The sequence below is a fragment of the Salvelinus fontinalis genome, chromosome 37 (genome assembly GCF_029448725.1).
Source record: "Salvelinus fontinalis isolate EN_2023a chromosome 37, ASM2944872v1, whole genome shotgun sequence".
Classification (NCBI taxonomy): domain Eukaryota; kingdom Metazoa; phylum Chordata; class Actinopteri; order Salmoniformes; family Salmonidae; genus Salvelinus; species Salvelinus fontinalis.
This window is the reverse complement of record NC_074701.1, coordinates 20,437,080-20,462,217: the sequence shown is the minus strand read 5'-3', so window position 1 is coordinate 20,462,217 and position 25,138 is coordinate 20,437,080. Positions and strand designations below refer to the sequence as shown.

The 25,138-nt window shown below is 45.5% G+C and overlaps 1 protein-coding gene across 1 annotated transcript; it reads left to right on the top strand.

The window, feature by feature from the left end:
• Nucleotides 1-12,446: 12,446 nt before the first annotated feature.
• LOC129836338 (CMRF35-like molecule 1) lies at nucleotides 12,447-16,209 on the top strand. The gene is made up of 9 exons (XM_055902379.1): nucleotides 12,447-12,629; nucleotides 13,007-13,351; nucleotides 13,743-13,878; nucleotides 14,630-14,718; nucleotides 14,875-14,915; nucleotides 15,305-15,373; nucleotides 15,554-15,625; nucleotides 15,788-15,856; nucleotides 15,952-16,209. The coding sequence occupies exons 1-9, from the start codon at nucleotides 12,527-12,529 to the stop codon at nucleotides 16,084-16,086; spliced, it is 1,059 nt and encodes a 352-aa protein (XP_055758354.1). The 5' UTR covers nucleotides 12,447-12,526; the 3' UTR covers nucleotides 16,087-16,209.
• Nucleotides 16,210-25,138: the final 8,929 nt, after the last annotated feature.

Here is a 25,138-nt window from a genome sequence, read left to right as displayed (position 1 = left end):
CCTAATATGGTTCTCAATCAGAGGCAGCTGTCAATCGTTGTCCCTGATTGAGAATCATATATAGGTGGCTTGTTTTGTGTTGGGGATTGTGGGTGGTTGTTGACTGTCTTTGTGTTTTGTCTGCACCAGCTAGGACTGTGACGGTTAGTTTGTTTTGTCATTTTGTACAGTGTCTTGTTTTGTGTTAATTAAATCGTGGAAAATTACTACGCTGCACATTGGTCCTCAGATCCTTCTCGCCTCTCCTCGTCTGAGGAGGAGGACGACTTAGACTGCCGTGACAGGGGGGCATTAGGACCCAAACAAAAGCAGGAAGAGAATTACACATAATCAGTTTTGATGGTGACCATAAGTGGACTGAAGATGGAAATCACTGGCTGGTACTGGTGTGCAGTGGTAGACCTACAGAGGACTGTTCACATTACTAAAGAAATAAGGGACAAGGGGGTGTGGTATATAGTCAATATACCATGGCTATAGGCTGTTTTATGCGCAACGTGGAGTGCCTGGTTACTGCCCTTAGCCATGGTATATTAGACATATACCACAAGCCCCTGAGGTGCCTTATTGCTAATATAAACTGGTTTCCAACGTCATTAGGGAAGTAACAATACATTTGTCATACTCGTGGTATGCGCGCTCTGATATACCATGGCTTTCAGCCAATCAGCATTCAGGACTCTAAATACCCAGTTTATAATGTAAAACAACCAATCACAGCACAAAGTACCAAAAGTAAACACAAAAGTAGGTATCATCTTGTTTGGGTTTCATGTGTATCCATCAGATGTTTGAATTGAGTCTTAATATACAGCTTGATTTGAAGTGGCTTTCTTTGCTGAGCAAATGTTATTGTAATTGAAACATGCTGCTAATGACGATGATGATCTAATCTATGACGGCTTATTTTTCATACACTACGGTTCATGCTGTCTTTCTGGTATACCAGCTATATAATGTTGCTCCAACCCAGTGGCGGTTCTAGCTTGTATGGCACCCTGGGCAAACACCCCCTTCTTCAAAATGAAGTAACAAAGACAACTAGAAACAATTTTGTGTTGATTTGGCACTCGAGCATCAATACATTATCCATCCCCCAACACTGTCAACCAAGAGTCAAGACTAAACCAATTCACCTTGGTGGTGTGCAGACTGATTTTATATCATTCTTAACGATTCTGCAGTATGTCTGTAAAACTATGTATTTACATATTATGAATGAATTGTGGTTCATTTGGTAGCATTTTGTAGTGTGAATGACTTCGACAAGGTTAATTGACCCACAGTCCCACATGGTGACATGATATCATTGACGTGACGTGTAAATGAGCAATAAAAAAACGATTGCGTAAATGTCACCATTCCGAATTCTTTTGTGCGGGCGCCCCGTGCCGCCCCCGGCAAGATGCCACCCTGGGAGACTGCCCATGTCGTCTGTACCTAAATCCGCTACTGCTCCAACCACTCAGCAACCCTCTGCCACTCCAACTTCTCAGCCTGCAGACAACCCTTCTATTCTTGTACACAACACAACCCTGGGAGCTAAAGGGGACATAGATGACAACCACCATAGGTCAGCCCGCTCTCAGATACATCTCTCAATTACTAATCCAAACAAATTATATAAAATATATTGATTTCATTTTCAGATACAATTTTTAGAAAAACATCATTTGAAAATGGTATTCTAGTAGCCTATCCATTTGTGACAGCAGCATATCTCATAGACTATACGTACTTTCGCTTCATACAGTTACAAACATTCTTCATTACAGAATTTCATTCATGGTAATACTATCATCATAATAAATCATAAAAAAGGTTATGCTTCTATTAACGACAGTGAATCTAATTTCATTCATAATCATCATAATAAAGCTAAAATCTACAATCAAAGGTTAGAATCAACGGGAGTGAGTCTATCAAAAACTCACACGCAAGGGATCTGTAGATTCAGAGGTGGATAAATCTCTCAATGTTTAACCATTGTTTCCTTAGCTCTTACCACAATTGAGTTGCATTGCACTGTCCCTTGGACATCTACTTAGTCAAAACATAAAAGCTGTTGTTTAACAAATCTGCTAAGACCTTCAAAAAGTTGGTGCTGACTTATCAGCTCAGTGTTCCAAGTAAGTGAAACACATTATTGGTTTAGATGACAACTTTTTAAAGGAAAACAACCTTCAATCATCACTCCTCATCCTTCTCTACAGGGGAAATGGAAGCTCATCCAGAGTAGGCAGCTCATCAGTCTCACCATCCTCTTGAGTAGCATAAAACATGACAGCTGCTGAGATCTTATTAACGAGAGGCACAGACAGCCTTACAGCATGTTAATAACACCATTAGGCAAAATAAGCAAAAAAACTCACTGCAGCCCATTGGACAATTTGGGATCCCCAACTTCCAATCAGGGATTCCAACCAAGTTGCATGCGCCCACTCTGGTTTTGGGGAATTATTCTTAGCAACAGTGGCAATGTATTTGGCAAGATCAGTCACATTAGAAGAGTGATCGCGGACAAAAGTACAACATTCATCGCCAATGATTACACAAGATAGTCAAGAAGATAGTCAAGAGCCGCTCTGTTTTGCAGAGCTAACTTACGCAATTATTTTAGTTTCCTATTCAATTGTTCCAGTGCATTTCTAGCAGCATTGCCAATTTTCTCTACGTGTTTAGAGACGTCACGAATACCCAGGGAAAAACACACCAAAGAACCTGGAGGCAGGTGCCTGAGTGTGAGTGATGTCAACTTGAGACCTCTTATCTCTACTCATGCCAGGAGGGTTATAGTCTCTAAACAGAGCCTTCAGATCCCTCTCATTATTTGGAACGGTTCTCATAGTTGTCACCACAAACCCAACAATACAAGTACCTACTCGTTCGAGGGAAGGCTATAGTAAGCCATCTTACCAAACAGCCAATAGGTTCCATTCGGAGCTCCTCTTAAAGGGATAATAACACTATAGACTGAAATACCATAAGTAACATTACCAGGTTCCCCAGTGTCGGCATTGTTAACAGTTAACTTACAAGTATTGGATTTGTTGTAATGCATTGTACAATTACATTCTAGTTCACCCAAATGATTACCTCCTTCTCCTCTAATACACCCAGGAGCTGTCGTCACTCCTGCTACTGAAAGGGGTGGGTGTAAAGTATTTTCTGTCCTAGCAAAATATGGTGGACCTGTGTGTTTGACTAATGCAAAAATCACCATGGGATCAGGGTTACGTGGCATCTTTACTACAAATGGTACACTCATATGCATAGTCAACTGTACCCCTATGGGAACTCCCACAAGAGGTAAACCTGCTCCTACTTAATCTGGCCCCAACCCACACACACAACAGTCTTTTTCTCTGGATGTCAGATTAGCAACCATTACTGCTCTAGATAAGAACAAATTCATGGTTGTGAGGGCCCACCAGGTCTCTCTTTCGACAATGACCATCTACTTCTGGGCCCCTACTCTGGGCCTGCGTTGGCCCCTTTGGCTCGGGACTTATCTCACCTACTGTCAGGTTTCCCACAAGAGGACAATCTACTGTTCTTATTAGCACTCCTGTGCTAATGCAGAGGAGGGCCACACTATAACAACGGAACTGGCGAGGCCCCATCTTCTTCTGGATCAGGAACTCGTATGCAGTGCGACACGTGGATCTAGGTATCTCTCTCAGCAACCTTCACCGCAGTGGGGGTGGTCAGAAGAACTTGGTACAGACCTCTCCAACAGGGGTCCTTCCAACTCTTTTTCCTGAAATCTTTCACCACCACAAAATCCCCTGGCATCAACAGTGTTCAGCTCCACCTGCTAGATTTGGCAAAGACGCCTTCACCCAGGGGAAAAGAGTCTTAAGAACACTATTAAGGGTGACACAATACTCAACCATGTCTTCCTCCATTCCTTGCAGGGTCAACCTGTTCTGGGGAAAAGGTGTATTTGTCATCCTCATGGGACGGCCAGTCTGCACCTCGTGTGGAGAAAGACCAGTGACTGTATGGGATCTGCCTCTCATACTCATCAGTGCCAATGGAAAAACCAGCATGAAGCGTCACACATGACACAGATCGAACAACTACACACACAGACATGGGAGGAACAGAGGATAATATACATGTAGAGTGATGAGGGGATGTAAAACAGGTGTGCGGAAAAACAAGACAAAACAAAAGGAAAATGAAAGATGGAGCGGCGATGGCTAGAAGACCGGTGACGTCGACCGCCGAGCGCCGCCCAAATAAGGAGAGGAGCCGACTTTGGCGGGAGTCGTGTCACAGTTCTTGTTCGCCCAGCTGGTCCAGGAGTGTTTTTTGTTAGTTTTTTGTTTTGTTGGTGACATCGGGGTGGATTCCGCCGCCGATGGAACCGAGGGTGCTTAAGCCAGCCAGTCGGGCTTCTACGCCCTGGCCTGCTCGAGAGGTTTCCTTGCCTCGGTTGGCTCGGCGGCTCCCCATCCCACGTCACTCTCCACCAGATCATCGGGCTCCCAATCTGCAGCGGGATCATCAGGCTCCCATGCCTCAGCCGGCTCGCCAGGCTCTCACGCTCCTACCGGTTCATTGGGCTTCCACTCCCCAACCGGCTTGCCCAGCGCCCATGTCTCGGCTGGTTTGCCCAGGTGGGACGCCGGGTGGTGCCCCAAGGGGGGGGGGGGGGGGGGATGGGTACTGTCATGTCTGCTCCCGCTCTTCCCCCCCTGGAGCTTGAGGGCGCCAGGCTGCCCTGCATCACGCACTCCTGCTATCCATTACACACACCTGCCTTCCCTCGTCACTCGCTTCAGCGTTATTGGACTCATTCATCATCTGTTTGTTTCCTCCCCTATATTTGTCAGTTCCCCTGCTCTGTTCCCTGCTGCTGCATTGATTGTCATTTGTTTGTATTACTAGTTTGTTGACGCTGTTCCTGTCTCGTGCCATGTCCGTTATTCATTAAATGTTTTACTCCCCGTACCTGCTTCGTCTCTCCAGCGTCATTCCATGTGACAATTGCATTCATGTCTAAAATGTTCTATTTAAATATAGCTTGATTTGATTTGCTATCAGTAAGACAGAAAATCTTAAATAAGATTAAATACAATAATCATGAAAAAACGTTATTGATGAGAGAATTTAACTAGGACTATGAAATAATGAATTTTATGGCTTGATTAATGACACTCTGGGACATAGTAAAAACTTCTACTTCCACAGAAAAAAAAATTTAAATGCATTTTTGTGCTTTTAAGGTAAAGGACACCTGCCTTTCTATTTAAAGCCTTTTGGAATCCACACTTAAAACTGTTTTGCACTAAATAAGAAAGGATTTTTCCTGAGGACAGAAAGGCACCGCAATATAGGAATGACCAACTAGCAAAATTACATTTTACATATATCTGTCACGTTCCTGACCTGTTTTCTCTTGTTTTGTATGTGTTTATTGGTCAGGGCGTGAGTTTTGGGTGGGCAGTCTATGTTTTCTATTTCTATGTTGGGTTTTTGTGTTCGGCCTGGTATGATTCTCAATCAGAGACAGGTGTGTATCGTTTGTCTCTGATTGAGAGTCATACTAAGGCAGCCAGGGTTTCACTGGTGTTTTGTGGGTGTTTGTTCCTGTGTCAGCGTTTGGGCCACACAGGACTGTTGCAGGTTAGTCACGTTTGTTGTTTTGTTCATTTGTAGTGTTTGTTGGTTTGCCATTAAAACATGAATACCTACTACTCCGCATCTTGGTCCGATCCATGCTCCTCCTCGTCTGAGGAGGAGAACGACTACGACAACCTTTACAATATCTGTACCATTGTAACTCATTTGATGGCTATAGCAAGGATGTAATGGGTTGAATCAAGTGATATGACATACACTATTTATAAAGATCTGTGAGAATATGGATCAGCAATACTGACAGGTTCTTCTTAGCAGTAACACCAGTGAAGGCTGCATTCATAGCTCATTACTATCAGACAGGAACAGACCAACACAGGACTCAGGAGTTAATACATGAGATTATCTGTGTATAGAGGATGGGGAATAAACTACAAATAATCATCATATAAACAAGCATTCTGTATGTATTAGCAGACTTTTTATAACATTTTGACCATTTCAGCCTTGGTCAGGGTTTCAACTGTTAAACATCAGTGAACACACGAGATCTTGCTCAGGGCACTGGTTGCATTATGTCTTTAAAACAGGAAGAGTTAAAAAAGTGATATCTATGTGGATAAGGAAGTAGTCAGTTGCCTGGGTGTCTTGGTCCCTGACACACCAGTACTCCCACACAAACATAAATACTACCAGAGACGTTATCTCTCATCCACTCATGGCTCCACATCTCCTCCTTGTCCTGGTCATCCTTTTCTTCCTCACTGGACTCTCAGGTAAGTGAGGGAAGACATTTTATTGTTTGATATTATTAGGCTCACTTCCTCCAAGTCAGACACTGAGACTGAATACATGCTGAAAGTCATTACACTTGTAATGTTCTGTCTACTTTGCCCACAGACATTGTAGTCACATTATGGATTGCAGTATTAGGGTGGCAGGTAGCCTAGTGGTTAGAACGTTGGGCCAGTAACTGAAAGAGTTGCTAGATTGAATCCCTGAGCTGACAAGTTAAAAATCTGTCGTTTTGCCCCTGAACAAGGCAGTTTACCCACTGTTCCTAACTGACTTGACTAGTTAAATGAAGGTTACATTTTGTGATCGATGGGTGCTGTTTTTAATGATTTATCTTGTGAAACAGTTGTACTTTTCAACAGTTCTACATTTCTAGTTGTTGCAAAACACATTTAAATAAGACTTCAAGTAAAAGAGAACTAACATATTATTAACAAATAGAAAATCAAAAGTTCCTGTGTCTATCAATTTTAACAAATGTGCTTGTAACTTATTTTGCACAAACATTTGTGGGATTCAATGTACTACAGTAGATATCAAGAACAATCCAGTCAAATGTTTTACTATTGTCAACGTTGTGTGTATAGGTGGCAGGGAAGTCAGGGTGCAGGAGAGTTAAACGAAGTGTAAATGGAGACTTTTAATAAATGTCCACATAACATGCTCCAAACACGAGAATACACATACATCAAATAAACATGGGTACGAGGACCTGTCGCGCACCTATACACCAAGAATCACCACTTGACATAAAACAATCTCTGACAAACACATGAGGGGAAACAGAGGGTTAAATACACAACAGGTAATGAATGGGATTGACAACAGGTGTGTGGGAAGACAAGACAAAACCAATGGAAAATGAAAAAGGGATCGATGGCTAGAAGGCCGGTGACGTCGACCGCCGAACACCGCCCGAACAAGGAGAGGCAACGACTTCGGTAGAAGTCGTGACATTACACCCCCCCCCATTACACCCCCCCCCCACGGCTCCAGCAGCGCGTCGACACCGGCCTCGGGGACGACCCGGAGGGCGAGGTGCAGGGCGATCCGGATGGAGGCGGTGGAATTTTTTAACATGGAAGGATCTAAAACGTCCTCCACCAGAACCCAGCATCTCTCCTCCGGCCCGTACCCCTCCCAGTCCACGAGGTACTAAAGGCCCCTCGCCCGACGTCTCGAATCCAAAATTGATCGAACAGAGTACGCCGGGACCCCCTCGATGTCTAGAGGAGGCGGAGGAACTTCACGCACTTCAGCCTCCTGGAGCGGGCCAGCCACCACCGGCCTGAGGAGAGACACATGGAACGAGGGGTTAATACGGTAATTAGTGGGCAGTTGTAACCTATAACATACCTCGTTCACTCTCCTCAGGACTTTAAAACGGCCCCACAAACCGCGGACCCAGCTTCCTGCAGAGCAGGCGGAGGGGCAGGTTTCGGGTCGAGAGCCAGACCCTGTCCCCAGGTACGAACACCGTGGCCTCACTGCGGCGTCGGTCTGCGCCAATTTTCTGGCGCCTTATGGCACGCTGAAGGTGGACGTGGGCTGCCTCCCAGGTTTCCTCAGCGTGCCGAAACCAATTGTCCACCGCAGGAGCTTCGGTCTGACTCTGATGCCAAGGATCCAGAACCGGCTGATACCCTAATACACATTGAAAAGGGGTAAGGTTAGTGGAGGAGTGACATAGTGAGTTCTGGGCCATCTCTGCCCAGGGCACGAACTTCGCCCACTCCCCCGGCCGGTCCTGGCAATAGGACCGCAGAAACCTGTCCACATCCTGGTTAACTCTCTCCACCTGCCCATTACTCTCGGGGTGAAAACCTGAGGTAAGACTAACCGAGATCCCCAGACGTTCCATGAACGCCTTCCAGACCCTTGACGTGAACTGGGGACCCCGATCAGACACTATATCCTCAGGCACCCCATAGTGCCGGAAAACATGTGTAAACAGGGCCTCTGCAGTTTGTAAGGCCGTAGGGAGACCGGGCAAAGGGAGAAGACGACAGGACTTAGAGAACCGATCCACAACGACCAGGATCGTGGTGTAACCCTGTGAAGGTGGAAGATCAGTCAAAAAATCCACTGACAGGTGCGACCACGGCCGTTGAGGAACGGGTAAAGGTAGAAGCTTACCTCTAGGCAGGTGTCTAGGAGCCTTGCACTGGGCGCACACCGAACAGGAGGAAACATAAATCCTCACGTCCTTAGCTAAAGTGGGCCACCAGTACCTCCCATCAAGACAGCGCATCGTCCGACCTATCCCAGGATGACCAGAGGAGGGTGATGTGTGAGCCCAATAGATCAATCGGTCACGGACAGCAGACGGAACGTACAGACGACCAGCTGGACACTCAGGAGGAGAGGGCTCTGCACGTGACGCCAGCTCAATGTCCGCGTCCAGCTCCCACACTACTGGCGCCACCAAACACGACTCTGGGAGTATGGGAGTGGGATCCATGGGCCGCTCCTCTGTGTCATACAGCCGAGACAATGCGTCTGCCTTGACGTTCTGGGAGCCTGGTCTGTAAGTAAGCGTAAACACAAAACGAGTGAAAAACATGGCCCACCTTGCCTGGCGAGGATTTAGTCTCTTCGCCTGCCGGATGTACTCCAGATTGCGGTGGTCAGTCCAGATGAGAAAAGGGTGAATAGCAACAGCTCTCGGTCCCCCACATCATAGTTTCGCTCCGCCAGGCTGAGCTTCTTCGAAAAGAAAGCACAGGGGCGAAGCTTCAGTGCCACACCCGAACGCTGAGAGAGCACTGCTCCTATCCCAGCTTCGGATGCGTCCACCTCTACTATGAATGGCAAAGAGGGATCCGGATGAGCCAACACAGGCGCCGAGGTAAACAGAGCCTTCAGTTGTCCAAAAGCCCTATTCGCCTCAGCCGACCACTGCAAGCGCACCGGTGACCCCTTTAGCAGTGAGGTAATGGGAGCTGCAAACTGACCAAAACCCCGGATAAATCTCCGGTAGTAATTGGCAAACCCTAAAAAACGCTGCACCTCCTTTACCGTGGTTGGAGTCGGCCAATTACGCACGGCTGTAATGCGGTCGCTCTCCATTTCCACTCCTGAAGTGGAAATCTGATGCCCTAGGAAGGAGATGGATTGTTGGAAGAACAAGCATTTCTCAGCCTTGACATATAGATCATGCTCCAACAGGCGACCAAGCACCCTGCGCACCAGGGACACATGCTCGGCGCGTGTAGCGGAGTATATCAAAATATCATCGATATACACCACTACACCCTGCCCGTGCAGGTCCCTGAAGATCTCATCTACAAATGATTGGAAGACTGATGGAGCATTCATCAACCCATATGGCATGACCAGGTACTCATAATGACCTGAGGTGGTGCTAAATGCCGTCTTCCACTCATCACCCTTCCTAATACGCACCAGATTGTACGCACTCCTGAGATCCAATTTTGTGAAGAAGCGGGCCCCGCGCATTGACTCCATTACTGTATTGATCAAAGGTAACGGGTAACTATATTTTACCGTGATTTTATTGAGATCTCGATAATCAATGCACGGGCGTAAACCGCCATCCTTCTTCACAAAAAAGAAACTCGAAGAGGCGGGTGAAATGGATGGCTGAATGAACCCCTGACGCAGGGATTCAGAGATATGTATCCATAGCCACTGTCTCCGCTTGCGACAGGGGATACACGTGACTCCTGGGATATGCAGCGTCTACCAGGAGATCAATCGCACAATCCCCCTGTAGATTTGGTGGTAATTGAGTCGCCTTCTTTTTACAGAAGGCGAGTGCCAAATCGGCATATTCTGGGGGAATGCGCACGGTGGAGACCTGGTCTGGACTTTCCACCGTAGTAGCACCAACGGACACCCCTACACACCTACCTGAGCACTCTCGCGACCACCCCGTGAGAGCCCTCTGTGGCCAAGAAACAGTGGGGTTATGATAAGTTAGCCAGGGTAGGCCTAGCACCACAGAATACGCAGGGGAATCAATAAGGAAAAGACTAATCTTCTCCTTGTGATCCTCCTGCGTTATCATAGACAAAGGTGCGGTGACCTCCCTGATAAACCCTGACCCTATTGGTCGACTATCTAAGGCATGAATAGGGAAAGGCATATCCACAGAAACAATAGGAATCCCTAAACTATGAGCTAAATTTTTATTAATGAAATTCCCAGCCGCGCCTGAATCTACTAGTGCCTTATACTGGGAATGCAGGGAAAAATCCGGAAAAGTGACAGAGACAAACATAAGTGCAGCAGAGGGCTCTGGATGAGAATGGTGCCTACTCACCTGGGGTGATGCCAGAGTGCCCTGCCTGCCTTCTCTATTCCCAGAGGAACCAACCCGGCACCGATCAGCAGTGTGATCTCTGCGACCATAGATGGTGCTCGAGCGGGAACCCCCTCCGGTCTCCCTGCGCACCATCCCTCCCAATTCCATAGGTTCGGGTGAGAGAGTGCGGGAGGATGGAACAACCAGACCCCGATCTAGACGTCCCCGAGTAGCCAGCATGTTGTCCAGCCTGATGGACATATCCACCAGCTGGTCGAAGTTGAGGGTGGTGTCTCTACAGGCCAGCTCCCGACGGACGTCCTCGCGTAGACTACAACGGTAGTGGTCGATCAGGGCCCTGTCGCTCCATCCAGCGCCGGCAGCCAAAGTCCTAAACTCTAAAGCGAACTCCTGAGCACTCCTCGTCCCCTGCCTCAGATGATAGAGGAGCTCACCCGCTGCTCTGCCTTCGGATGGGTGGTCGAATACCTTCCGGAAATGGCAGATGAACTCCTCAAAATGGTCCAACGCCGTATCCTCTCCACACACAGCGTTGGCCCACTCCAGGGCTTTCCCGGTGAGGCATGAGACGAGGGCGGAACTTTTCTCACGGTCTGATGGTACTGGAGAGACCGTGGCCAGATACAAGTTCAGTTTTAGGAGAAAACCCTGGCAGCTGGCAGTATCTCCATTGTATCCCGTGGGTAGGGATAAATGGATCCTGTTCTGTTCAGGAGAAGGAAAAGTGTTCAAAGGAATTCCAGGTGTTGGTGGTGGAGGTGCTGGAAAAGCTCCCTGTCTCTCCCAGCGGTCCATATTATGGACAATGCGTTCCATGGCAGCGCTCAGACTGTCAATCTCCTCCGCTTGTTCCATGACGCGTTCCTCTACCTCCATTAGTGAAATGCCTCCTCCTGCTCACTTCATTTTTATGGTCAGAGATTCTGTCAACGTTGTGTGTATAGGTGGCAGGGAAGTCAGGCGCAGGAGAGTTAAACGAAGTGTAAATGGAGACTTTTAATAAATGTCCACATAACATGCTCCAAACACGAGAATATACATACATCAAATAAACATGGGTACGAGGACCCGTCGCGCACCTATACACCAAGAATCAACACTTGACATAAAACAATCTCTGACAAAGACATGAGGGGAAACAGAGGGTTAAATACACAACAGGTAATGAATGGGATTGACAACAGGTGTGTGGGAAGACAAGACAAAACCAATGGAAAATGAAAAATGGATCGATGATGGCTAGAAGGCCGGTGACGTCGACCGCCGAACACCGCCCGGACAAGGATAGGCAACGACTTCGGCAGAAGTCGTGACAACTATATACAAATGTATTAAACAGAAATGTTAATTGAAACCAGAGATTGTCTCCATATTTTAGGGGTGTAGTAATTTCCATGTCAAAGCTACTTTAATTGTTGCCTCTGTACTCATGGCTGGACGTTGGTGTGACAACATCAGCACTTACATGTATCAACTACTGTCTGGTGTTACAAACACAGTTTGACAAATTTTTCTACAAAAGTCACAACTTCAAGAATTATGTCAAATTGTTTGGTTGATCATCTGATGGGACTTATGAGCAGCTGGATAAAATGTAAGTATTTAAATGTGTTTTCTGTTGTTTTGCCTACAGATACACAGAGTGTGTCCACAGTGAGTCATGTGTCTGTAAAGCAAGGAGGCTCCATCACCATCCCATGTCTCTATGGTCAGAGATATAGAAACAATGTGAAATACTGGTGTAGGGGATCATTTTGGTTAGGTTGCTCTCCTGTAGTACGCACTGACCATCCCAAGACCAGTGGAAACAACTCAATCTCTGATGACATCAACCAGCGAATCTTCACTGTGACCATGACAAGTCTTAGTCCTAGTGATTCTGATTATTACTGGTGTAGTGTGGAGATTAAGAATGAGGGAGATGATGGGGCTAGACTGCAGATATCTGTTACTCCAGGTAAGATGCACTGCTTGCATATCCAGTAATGCAGGATGAATAGTGCTCAGTAAGGTTGCATAATAGTCCTGTTGATGAGTGTGTTATTTTTCCCTCTACAAAGCAGTCATACATATGTTCACCAAATGAAATCCATAGAGGATATTATATTGGTACATTACATCTCTGTGCACCTCCTGGGTCGGGACAGACAGTGTGTTTGATAGAATCACAAGTTGCTGTTTCATCATCAAACACACTGTATGCTCTAGTCTACATCTATTGTATATACTATCACTGACTGAACCAGTGTTTCAACTTACACTTTCTCAGTGTTATATGAATATCAATGATGACTAGGTAGTCGCCAATATATATTTTGGTGTATTCTTTGTCAGACTCCTCCAATTCAGGTACTCCAGAACTCTATGTGGACCAACAAGAGATGACTGGAGTTGTAGGAGGGAGCGTCACCGTGCTCTGTTACTATAGTTCATATGGAGGCAGCGGGAGGTGGTGCAGGATGGGAGGCTCTTGTGTGGCTGTGGGAAGTTCTGGAGCTTTCGATGGAACAGTTGTGAAGTTAGAGCAGAGAGAAACCTCCAACGGTTTTGTCTTAACGGTGACTATGAGTGGATTGATGATGGAGAACACTGGCTGGTACTGGTGTGAAAAGGGAGACCTACAGATGCCTGTTCATATCACTGTCAATCAACCAACCACAACACAGAGCACCACCACAAGTAAGTACAGAGCAATCCCATATAACCAAGTTCGATTCCCTTTTTATTCATCCAGTGTTGTTAGAGATTATAGAACTTTGAAATACCTTTTCTGAAACAAAGTGGAAATCTCTGGACCACACATTCTCTTGAGTTTATCTGGTCATTCATGTTAAATATCATTAAGAAAATTAACATTGTTTATCAAACTTTTCATCATATCGACCACTTATATTTGAAATTAATACTGAAAATTCTAAGAATTGGATTTTAATGCATGTCACATTTGATAAGAAAGCATGATAGTGATTAGTTTCAATTAACATCACAATTACCTGGTTTTATTAATATCAATCTTAATGATACAACAGTCAGTTTATTGAAGCTACTTTATCTTTTCTGCCTCTCACAGCAACACAAGCTCCAACCTCTCACCAAACCTCACTAACCAGTGCTGAGTCTAACACTTCTCCACCCACAGTTACCCCTTCTGTTACAGACAGGGACAATGTTGTAACTAATGAGAACACAGATGAGAAGCACCAGAGGTCAGTATTCATTATTCACTATTTCCCTCACTTCTACAGTCATCCAAATAGTTGGTGATGGTGTCAGGGTGTTGGGGATAAGGTTATTATAGTAAATAGAAACTAAACGAAGTTTAGCCTCGCACTTCAACATTCCTGGTTGTTGCGACTATTGACACACTACTACTGTTTACTTTGTGCATCTATGTCATCTCACCGAGTCTACCTTTAAACCCAATCTAACCTACGACCTGACCCATCACCTTGTGCATTACTGTCCCACAGTTGCAAGAAGTGACATCCCCAAAAACACTATACAACACATAAATGTCTCCTAACCTCCCATGCTGTGGCTACTTTCTGTGCCTAACACTAAAGCTACAAATGAAACTAAATAATATAAAAATGAGATATGAATGTTTTAATAAACCTTAAACTAAATAAAACTTGTAAATAGTAAAACTTCCTGAAACTAAACTTAATTTCAAATGAAAATATTAAAACCAATAGAAATAAAACAAATATCAAAACACAAAACTATAATAACCTTGGTGGAGACACCTGTGACTAGCAAGGCTGATCAAACCAGAGACCAGTGTCTGGGTTAACAATAATAACTGTAGTTCTCCACATTCCAAAACTGTCTGTTTCATTTTCAGATAAAGAAAAATGTATACAAAATGAAACATCTTCCTTAAATATTCTTGCTTAAGCATTTACCACCATGCCTATATCTATATATCTATATATTCCATTTTATTTTATATTCCAGTTTACTGGAAGTCCTGTTCATTCCTCTGAGCCTGTTGGTGGTGTTGATAGCTGTTACCTTGGTCACATGGAAGATGTTGAGAAAACATAGTAAGTATTTTTTTTTATTATGTAAAAAAAAAAAAAAATGTTTATGACTAATGTCATTGGCGGGATATTATAAATACAGGAGGGTTGTTGCTTCTACAAATGAAAGGTTTGACATCAGAGTTCATTAGTACCAACATCCTCTTTTGTTTATTTCAGAGGACAAGAAGGCAAAGGACCAACCAACAAACACCTCAGTAGTAAGCTATGGTCATGTTATCTTGTCACTCATCTGTTCCTTTCTCTTCTTGATATTCTAGGGCTCGCTTTGGTTAGTAGTTACTCATAACTAACACTTTAAATCAACCCGATCGCTTATGTGTAGTATTAAAATAAACAGTTTAAAGATCATTTAATTGTTTTATTTAGTCCTGCACTAAGTGTACATCTTTAGCCAGAACAGACTTCCTCAAATCACTCACCACAACTACTGACACCTGAAGAATAACACATTTTGTGTTATCATTGGGGGGAAATTAAACAGCAAAACATGTTCTAATTCATGTCACTATGCATGAGGTACAACATCCTTCTATGGCATATTGTAAAACTGTTAAATGTTAACACGGTTTGTGTTTCATTCCTTCAGCAGCCTGCTGACCCTGAGCAGGACATTACCTACAGCACTGTGAGTCACATCAGAGGAACAGCACAACAGGTTAAACCAAACCCCTTTCACCCAACCCCCCTTCAACCCAATCTAAACCCTCTGCAAACCAACTTAACCCACCTCAAACTCAACCCAACCCACTCCAACCCAACTCAAAGTGAAAGTTAACATTGTCTGTCTCTCTCTAAGTTCATGTGATCATGTTGCTCTCTCTCCTCCATCACACAGGACCTAAACCCTGAGAGACATGGTGACTTATACAGCAATGTGATTCCTATGCAGCACTGGACAGCACAAAGGGTAAACATTAAACTAAATAAACGCATAAGCACAGCTAGTCTTATAGAAAATGTTTTCTGTCTTGAAAAGCAGAACTTGAATGTGATGTGTTGTAGAATGTACAATGGATTCAAAATGGATATCAGTGTTTTCTGAATAACTCCCTGTGTTACTGTCTACCAGCAGGACCCATTTCCGGATGATGCAGTCACATACAGCACCGTGGTCACCAAGAACAAGACCCAACCAAATGTAGGCCTACATGAAAAGTTGCTCTACTGCGTTGATGATTTGACTAAGTTATTCATGTGTGTGTGTTTCTTTTCCTCTTCTCTTCCTGGCAGCAGAACCAGCTTGTGGTCTACAGCACAGTGGCCCAACACCAGAGATATAGTAGGTCGCAAAGTACCAGACGAGATGTTGGGGAAAATACTGAAGGATCTCAGTGTACTAGGGCATCAGAACAAAAGTCTCCAGATTGAGTAACATATAAAATTATTTTATTTCTCACCTCCTGCCCCAACCCTTTGTCCTCATTACTTTATTGTTCTATCTTGTTACTCTGCATATTTTATAGACTAAAGGTCTTGTACTTATAATAAACTGTGCCCATGTTGACACTTAACTGTGTTTTTTCAATAAAGAATATCAAATAACTAAACAGAATAAACCTGAATGTTTTCCTTTATATAAATATAGAATACAAGCCTTGTGTCAAAACTGGCCCATTAAATGCAATTGTTGCTATCTGCAGCTGAGGGGGTGTAACGATCGTCCTGGGAAGAATGAGACCAAGGCGCAGCGTTCTTTGAGTTCCACATAATTTTAATCACGAAGTGAAACTACGACACAACAAAACAATAAAGAATACGACGACCGAACAACTACGCCGTGCAACCTAGCGGCAAACAAACAAAGAACAAGATCCCACACAGAAAGAGGGAAAAGGGCAGCCTAAGTATGGTTCTCAATCAGAGACAACGATAGACAGCTAACTCTGATTGAGAACCATACCCGGCCTAACACATAGAAATAGACCACATAGAACCAAGACATAGAATGCCCACCCAAACTCACGCCCTCACCAAACCCAAAGAGAGACATAAAAAAGGATCTCTAAGGTCAGGGCGTGTGTAACGTCCTGACCAGAGTTCTTATGTGTTTTGCTTGTTTAGTGTTGGTCAGGACGTGAGCTGGTTGGGAATTCTATGTTGTGTGTCTAGTTTGTCTGTTTCTGTGTCCAGCCTAATATGGTTCTCAATCAGAGGCAGCTGTCAATCGTTGTCCCTGATTGATAATCATATATAGGTGGCTTGTTTTGTGTTGGGGATTGTGGGTGGTTGTTTCCTGTCTTTGTGTTTTGTCTGCACCAGCTAGGACTGTGACGGTTAGTTTGTTTTGTATAGTGTCTTGTTTTGTGTTAATTAAATAATGGAAAATTACCACGCTGCACATTGGTCCTCAGATCCTTCTCGCCTCTCCTCGTCTGAGGAGGAGGACGACTTAGACTGCCGTGACAGGGGGGCATTAGGACCCAAACAAAAGCAGGAAGAGAATTACACATAATCAGTTTTGATGGTGACCATAAGTGGACTGAAGATGGAAAACACTGGCTGGTACTGGTGTGCAGTGGTAGACCTACAGATGACTGTTCACATTACTAAAGAAATAAGGGACAAGGGGGTGTGGTATATAGTCAATATACCATGGCTACGGGCTGTTTTATGCGCAACGTGGAGTGCCTGGTTACTGCCCTTAGCCGTGGTATATTAGACATATACCACAAGCCCCTGAGGTGCCTTATTGCTAATATAAACTGGTTTCCAACGTCATTAGGGAAGTAACAATAAATTTGTCATACTCGTGGTATGCGCGCTCTGATATACCATGGCTTTCAGCCAATCAGCATTCAGGACTCTAAATACCCAGTTTATAATGTCAAACAACCAATCACAGCCCAAAGTATCAAAAGTAAACACAAAAGTAGGTATCATCTTGTTTGGGTTTCATGTGTACCAATCAGATGTTCGAATTGAGTCTTACTATACAGCTTGATTTGAAGGGGCTTTCTTTGCTGAAATGTTATTGTAATTGAAACATGCTGCTAATGACGATGATGATCTAATCTATGATGGCTTATTTTTCATACACTACGGTTCATGCTGTCTTTCTGGTATACCAGCTATATAATGTTGCTCCAACCCAGTGGCAGTTCTAGCTTGTATGGCACCCTGGGCAAACACCCCCTTCTTCAAAATGATGTAACAAAGACAACTAGAAACAATTTTGTGTTGATTTGGCACTCGAGCATCAATACATTACCCATCCCCCAACACTGTCAACCAAGAGTCAAGACTAAACCAATTCACCTTGGTGGTGTGCAGACTGATTTTATATCATTCTTAACGATTCTGCAGTATGTCTGTGAAACTATGTATTCACATATTATGAATGAATTGTGGTTCATTTGGTAGCATTTTGTAGTGTGAATGACTTCGACAAGGTTAATTGACCCACAGTCCCACATGGTGACATGATATCATTGACGTGACGTGTAAATGAGCAATAAAAAAACGATTGCGTAAATGTCACCATTCCGAATTCTTTTGTGCGGGCGCCCCGTGCCGCCCCCGGCAAGATGCCACGTGGGAGACTGCCCATGTCGTCTGTACCTAAATCCGCTACTGCTCCAACCACTCAGCAACCCTCTGCCACTCCAACTTCTCAGCCTGCAGACAACCCTTCTATTCTTGTACACAACACAACCCTGGGAGCTAAAGGGGACTGTCACGATCGTCAAAGGGACTGAGTGAGGACCAAGGCGCAGCGCGTGAAAAGAACATCTTCTTTTATTATTTATAGAAGGAACAAACAAAACAAAACAACAAACAGACGACCCTGAAGCTATAAATACAAAATGGTGCTGACACTGACCAATACACAATGACATAGACAATTCCCCACAAACAGCTAAAGCCTATGGTTACCTTAAATATGGCTCCCAATCAGAGACAACAATAACCAGCTGTCTCTAATTGAGACCCAATTCAGGCAACCATAGACTTTCCTAAACACCTACACTCAACCATAGACACAGCTAGACAACTATACTAAACATAAACCCAACTACTCTAAATAAACCCCCTAAACCTTACAACCACCCTAGACACTACAAAACCCACATAAATTACCCATGTCACACCCTGACCTAACTAAAATAAAGAAAACAAAGAATACTAAGGCCAGGGCGTGACATAACCCCCCCCTTAAGGTGCGAACTCCGGGCGCACCAGCACATAGTCTAGGGGAGGGTCTGGGTGGGCGTCCTTCCACGGCGGCGGCTCCGGTACTGGTCGTGGTCCCCACCCCACCATAGTCACTACCCGCTTACGTAGCCTCCTCCAAATGGCCACCCTCCCCCTCAACCCCACTGGATTAAGGGGCAGCACCGGATTAAGGGGCAGCACTGGACTAAGGGGCAGCACCGGACTAAGGGGCAGCACCGGACTAAGGGGCAGCACCAGGGTAAGGGGCAGCACCAGGATAAGGGGCAGCACCAGGATAAGGGGCAGCTCCGGACTGAGGGACGGCAGCTCCGGACTGAGGGACGGATCCTGGCTGGATGACTGCTCTGGCGGATCTTGGCTGGACGGCTCTGGCGGATCCTGGCTGGACGGCTCATGGCTGGCTGACTGATCTGGCTGCTCATGGCTGGCTGACGGATCTGGCTGCTCATGTCTGGTTGGCGGCTCTGGCAGATCCTGTCTGGTTGGCGGCTCTGGCAGATCCTGTCTGGTTGGCGGCTCTGGCAGATCCTGTCTGGTTGGCGGCTCTGGCAGTTCCTGTCTGGTTGGCGGCTCTGGCAGATCCTGTCTGGTTGGCGGCTCTGGCAGATCCTGACTGACAAATGGCTCTAGCGGCTCCTGACTGATTAACGGCTCTGACGGCTCGGGACAGACGGGCGGCTCTAATGGCTCGGGACAGATGGATGGCTCAGACGGCGCTGGGCAGACGGATGGCTCAGACGGCGCTGGGCAGACGGATGGCTCAGACGGCGCTGGGGAGATGGATGGCTCAGACGGCGCTGGGGAGACGGATGGCTCAGACGGCGCTGGGGAGACGGATGGCTCAGATGGCGCTGGGGAGACGGGTGGCTCTGGCCGGAATAGGCGCACTGTAGGCCTGGTGCGTGGTGCCGGAACTGGAGGCACCGGGCTAAGGACACGCACCTTCAGGCTAGTGCGGGGAGAAGGAACAGGGCATAGTGGACCCTGGGAACGCACATTAGGCCTAGTGCGTGGTGCCGGAACTGATGGTACCGGGCTGGGGACACGCATCTCAGGGCTAATGTGGGGAGCAGCAACAGGATGCACAGGACTCTGGAGACGCACAGGAGGCTTGGTGCGTGGTGCCGGAATTGGTGGTACTGGGCTGGAGACACGCACCATAGGACGAGTGCGTGGAGGAGGAACAGGGCTCTGGAGACACACTGGAAGCCTGGTGCGTGGTGTAGGCACTGGTGGAACTGGACTGGGGCGGGAAGGTGGCGCCGGAAATACCGGACCGTGCAGGCGTATTGGCTCCCTTGAGCATTGAGCCTGCCCAACCTTACCTGGTTGAATGCTCCCCGTCGCCCGACCAGTACGGGGAGGTGGAATAACCCGCACCGGGCTATGTAGGCGAACCGGGGACACCATGCGTAAGGCTAGTGCCATGTAAACCGGCCCGAGGAGACGCACTGGTGGCCAGATATGTAGGGCCGGCTTCATGACATCCGGCTCAATACTCAATCTAGCCCTGCCAGTGCGGGAAAGTGGAATAACCCGCACCGGGCTATGCACACGTGCAGGAGACAACGTGTGCTCTACTGCGTGTGTAACACGGTGTCTGCGCTCTCCACGGTAAGTACATGGAGTAGGCGCAGGTTTCCTACCTGACTTCGCCACTCTCCCTTTAAGCCCCCCCCCAAGAAATTTTTGGGGTTTTCTCACAGGCTTCCTACCGCTTCGTCGTGCTGCCTCCATCCGCCGGTATCCCTCCTCGCACTGCGCCAGAGAATCCCAGGCGGGCTCGGCACTCTCCCTGGGTTGATCGCCCACCTGTCGATCTCCTCCCACGTAGTGTAGCCCAGATCCTTTTCCTGCCTCCGAGCTAGCTCCTCATATCGCTGCCTCTCTGCTTTCGCTGCCTCCAGCTCAGCTTTGGGGTGGTTATATTCTCCTGGTTCCTCCCGGTCCAGAATTTCCTCCCATGTCCATGAATCCTTGCGCTGCTCCTGTTGCCGCTTTTCGCGCTGCTTGATCCCGCATTGGTGGGGAATTCTGTCACAATCATCAAAGGGACTGAGTGAGGACCAAGGCGCAGCGCGTGAAAAGAACATCTTCTTTTATTATTTATAGAAGGAACAAACAAAACAACAAACAGACGACCGTGAAGCTATAAATACAAAATGGTGCTGACACTGACCATTACACAATGACATAGACAATTCCCCACAAACAGCTAAAGCCTATGGTTACCTTAAATATGGCTCCCAATCAGAGACAACAATAACCAGCTGGCTCCTTATTTGAGACCCAATCAGGCAACCATAGACTTTCCTAAACACCTACACTCAACCATAGACACAGCTAGACAACTATACTAAACATAAACCCAACTACTCTAAATAAACCCCCTAAACCTTACAACCACCCTAGACACTACAAAACCCACATAAATTACCCATGTCACACCCTGACCTAACTAAAATAATAAAGAAAACAAAGAATACTAAGGCCAGGGCGTGACAGGGGACATAGATGACAACCACCATAGGTCAGCCCGCTCTCAGATACATCTCTCAATTACTAATCCAAACAAATTATATAAAATATAAATAATATTGATTTCATTTTCAGGTACAATATTTAGAAAAACATAATTTTAAAATGGTATTCTAGTAGCCTATCCATTTGGGACGGCAGCATATCTCATAGACTATACGTACTTTCGTTTCATACACTTACAAACATTCTTCATTACAGAATTTCATTCATGGTAATACTATCATCATAATAAATCATAAAAAAGGTTATGCTTCTATTAACGACAGTGAATCTAATTTCATTCATAATCATCATAATAAATCTAAAATCTACAATCAAAGGTTAGAATCAACTGGAGTGAGTCTATCAAAAAAACACACGCAAGGGATCTGTAGATTCAGAGGTGGATAAATCTCTCAATGTTTAAACATTGTTTCCTTAGCTCTTACCACAATTGAGTTGCATTGCACTGTCCCTTGGACATCTACTTAGTCAAAACATAAAAGCTGTTGTTTAACAAATCTGCTAAGACCTTCAAAAAGTTGGTGCTGACTTATCAGCTCAGTGTTCCAAGTAAGAGAAACATATTATTGGTTTAGATGACAACTTTTAAAGGAAAACAACCTTCAATCATCACTCCTCATCCTTCTCTACAGGGGAAATGGAAGCTCATCCAGAGTAGGCAGCTCATCAGTCTCACCATCCTCTTGAGTAGCATAAAACATGACAGCTGCTGAGATCTTATTAATGAGAGGCACAGACAGCCTTACAGCATGTTAATAACACAATTAGGCAAAATAAGCAAAAAAACTCATTGCAGCCCATTGGACAATTTGGGATCCCCAACTTCCAATCAGCGATTCCAACCAAGTTGCATGCGCCCACTCTGGTTTTGGGGAATTATTCTTAGCAACAGTGGCAATGTATTTGGCAAGATCAGTCACATTAGAAGAGTGATCTCGGACAAAAGTACAAAGTACTCATGCCAGGAGGGTTATAGTCTCTAAACAGAGCCTTCAGATCCCTCTCATTATTTGGAACGGTTCTCATAGCTGTCACCACAAACCCAACAATACAAGTACCTCCCTAGTTCGAGGGAAGGCTATAGTAAGCCATCTTACCAAACAGCCAATAGGTTCCATTCGGAGCTCCTCTTAAAGGGATAATAACACTATAGACTGAAATACCATAAGTAACATTACCAGGTTCCCCAGTGTCGGCATTGTTAACAGTTAACTTACAAGTATTGGATTTGTTGTAATGCATTGTACAATTACATTCTAGTTCACCCAAATGATTACCTCCTTCTCCTCTAATACACCCAGGAGCTGTCATCACTCCTGCTACTGAAATGGGTGGGTGTAAAGTATTTTCTGGCCTAGCAAAATATGGTGGACCTGTGTGTTTGAATAATGCAAAAATCACCATGGGATCAGGGTTACGTGGCATCTTTACTACAAATGGTACACTCATATGCATAGTCAACTGTACCCCTATGGGAACTCCCACAAGAGGTAAACCTGCTCCTACTTAATCTGGCCCCAACCCACACACACAACAGTCTTTTTCTCTGGATGTCAGATTAGCAACCATTACTGCTCTAGATAAGAACAAATTCATGGTTGTGAGGGCCCACCAGGGCTCTATTTCGACAATGACCATCTACTTCTGGGCCCCTACTCTGGGTCTGCGTTGGCCCCTTTGGCTTGGGACTTATCTCACCTTCTGTCAGGTTTCCCACAAGAGGACAATCTTCCATCTTTTTCTGGATCAGGAACTCGTCTGCAGTGCGACACGTGGATCCAGGTATCTCTCTCAGCAACCTTCACCGCAGTGGGGGTGGTCAGAAGAACTAGGCCTGTACGCCTCTCCAACAGCGGTCCTTCAAACTCTTTCTCCTGAAATCTTTCACCACCACAAAATCCCCTGGCATCAACAGTGTTCAGCTCCACCTGCTAGATTTGGCAAAGACGCCTTCACCCAGGGGAAAAGAGTCTTAAGAACACTATTAAGGGTGACACAATACTCAACCATGTCTTCCTCCATTCCTTGAAGGGTCAACCTGTTCTGGGGAAAAGGTGTATTTGTCATCCTCATGGGACGGCCAGTCTGCACCTCGTGTGGAGAAAGACCAGTGACTGTATGGGATCTGCCTCTCATACTCATCAGTGCCAATGGAAGCACTTTCACGCATGTCAGGCTTGTTTCACCATATCAATTTGGTTAAATTAGTTTTCAACGCTTGGTTCGTCCTTCGACCGCAGATTGAGGATGATAGGCACAATGTGCTCTCAAATCAATCTGCAAAGCCTCTGACAGGGACTGAACAATCTCATTCGCAAATACCGACGATTGTCAGAATACATTTTTGATGGCAGACCCCACCTGGGTATAATTTCTCTCACGAGTGCTTTCACCACAGCAGCCGCTGTGGCTCGCCTGCAAGGGAAAGCTTCAATCCGTTTAGAAAACATGTCAACAAATCACCAAACAATACCTATTCCCTTCACAAGGGTTCAACTCAATGAAGTCCATCATGAAGTTCTCAAAAGGTTCTTCAGGCCTTGGAAGGGACCCGGGGATACTGAAATGCTGTGTCCAACATTGTTAATCATACAAATCAAACATTTATTGCAGAAATGTTCTGCAAACACAGTTAAACCTACTGTACACCAATATTTATTTACAATATAAATAAATATGGTGGGGTTGTAACATGAAGGTAATTGCTCTTACCTCTTCTCCGAACTTTACAGCATCTTTTTCTTGGTCAGTGACATCATCCACTACTGCTTAAATTTAGTCAAAATCCCACGGCTTTTCCATTTCCAGCATGTCACCACCATTAGGGTTTTTCTCCTTTTTCATATCTTTTCTGGTTTTGCCCTTGTTGCTGTCCTCGCTGCTGCTCGTTTTATGTTCTTCATCTTGGCTACTTTCTTCTTCACTGACATCATTCTTCCTGGTTGCACAACCTTCATTTTCCACTTGTTTTTCAAACATTCTCTTCTCTTTTTGTCTCTAACATTTCTCCAATACTTTTCTGAGTTCCTCTAGTGCTTCTTCTTCACTCTCTCCTCCATTACTCTCAGCTTGTTTGCTCTGGTTCTTGTTCTTGTTCTTTCCTTCCAGCACCCTCTGCAGCTCCTCCGACAGCTTCTAATCCCCCGGCTCCTTCACCGGGCACAGGTCACTCCTAACTGGGGTGGAAGGCCACCACCTCCATCAGCTGGTGGAGGATTTGTCAGTGGTGGATACCATGTGGGGCCCCATGAAAGGGTTCCCCTCCGAGAAGGGCCAGCCAGGCTTCTTGTTCTTGTTTTGTTCATTATCCTCTTTCTTATTTTTCCAAGATGGCAGCTCAGTAGCACTTGTATATCTGTCTTTGTCTTATCCAGTGACTTTTTTGTATATATCTTAGTCTCACTTTCTATCTACGAACTAAATATACTTTTCTGCAACCCGCCTCACCCAATGTGGTACGGATCTGCTATTTTAATTCCTTATAACTGGAACTTTCATCAGGAGCTAACCAGCTAACTAGCTACTAGTCTTTGGTAGTCACGACTAGCGGTCGTAGCGCCTTTTTTCCCTTGCATCAGCCAGCCTTAGCTCGAACAACACTTGCCAGTCTGCACAGTGCGATATCAACCCAGAGCATATCGGACTGCTTCTCTCTACCATATCACTGGATTCCTGCCGCTCTGGATCATTACACCGGATCATT

Excerpts from the sequence above, each read along its gene's own strand:
- LOC129836338 (XM_055902379.1), top strand. The coding sequence starts at position 12,527 with ATGACAAGTCTTAGTCCTAGTGATTCTGATTATTACTGGTGTAGTGTG. Across the intron at positions 14,719-14,874 it reads GAAGATGTTGAGAAAACATA|AGGACAAGAAGGCAAAGGAC; the intron begins GTAAGTATTTTT and ends TGTTTATTTCAG. Across the intron at positions 14,916-15,304 it reads AACCAACAAACACCTCAGTA|CAGCCTGCTGACCCTGAGCA; the intron begins GTAAGCTATGGT and ends TCATTCCTTCAG.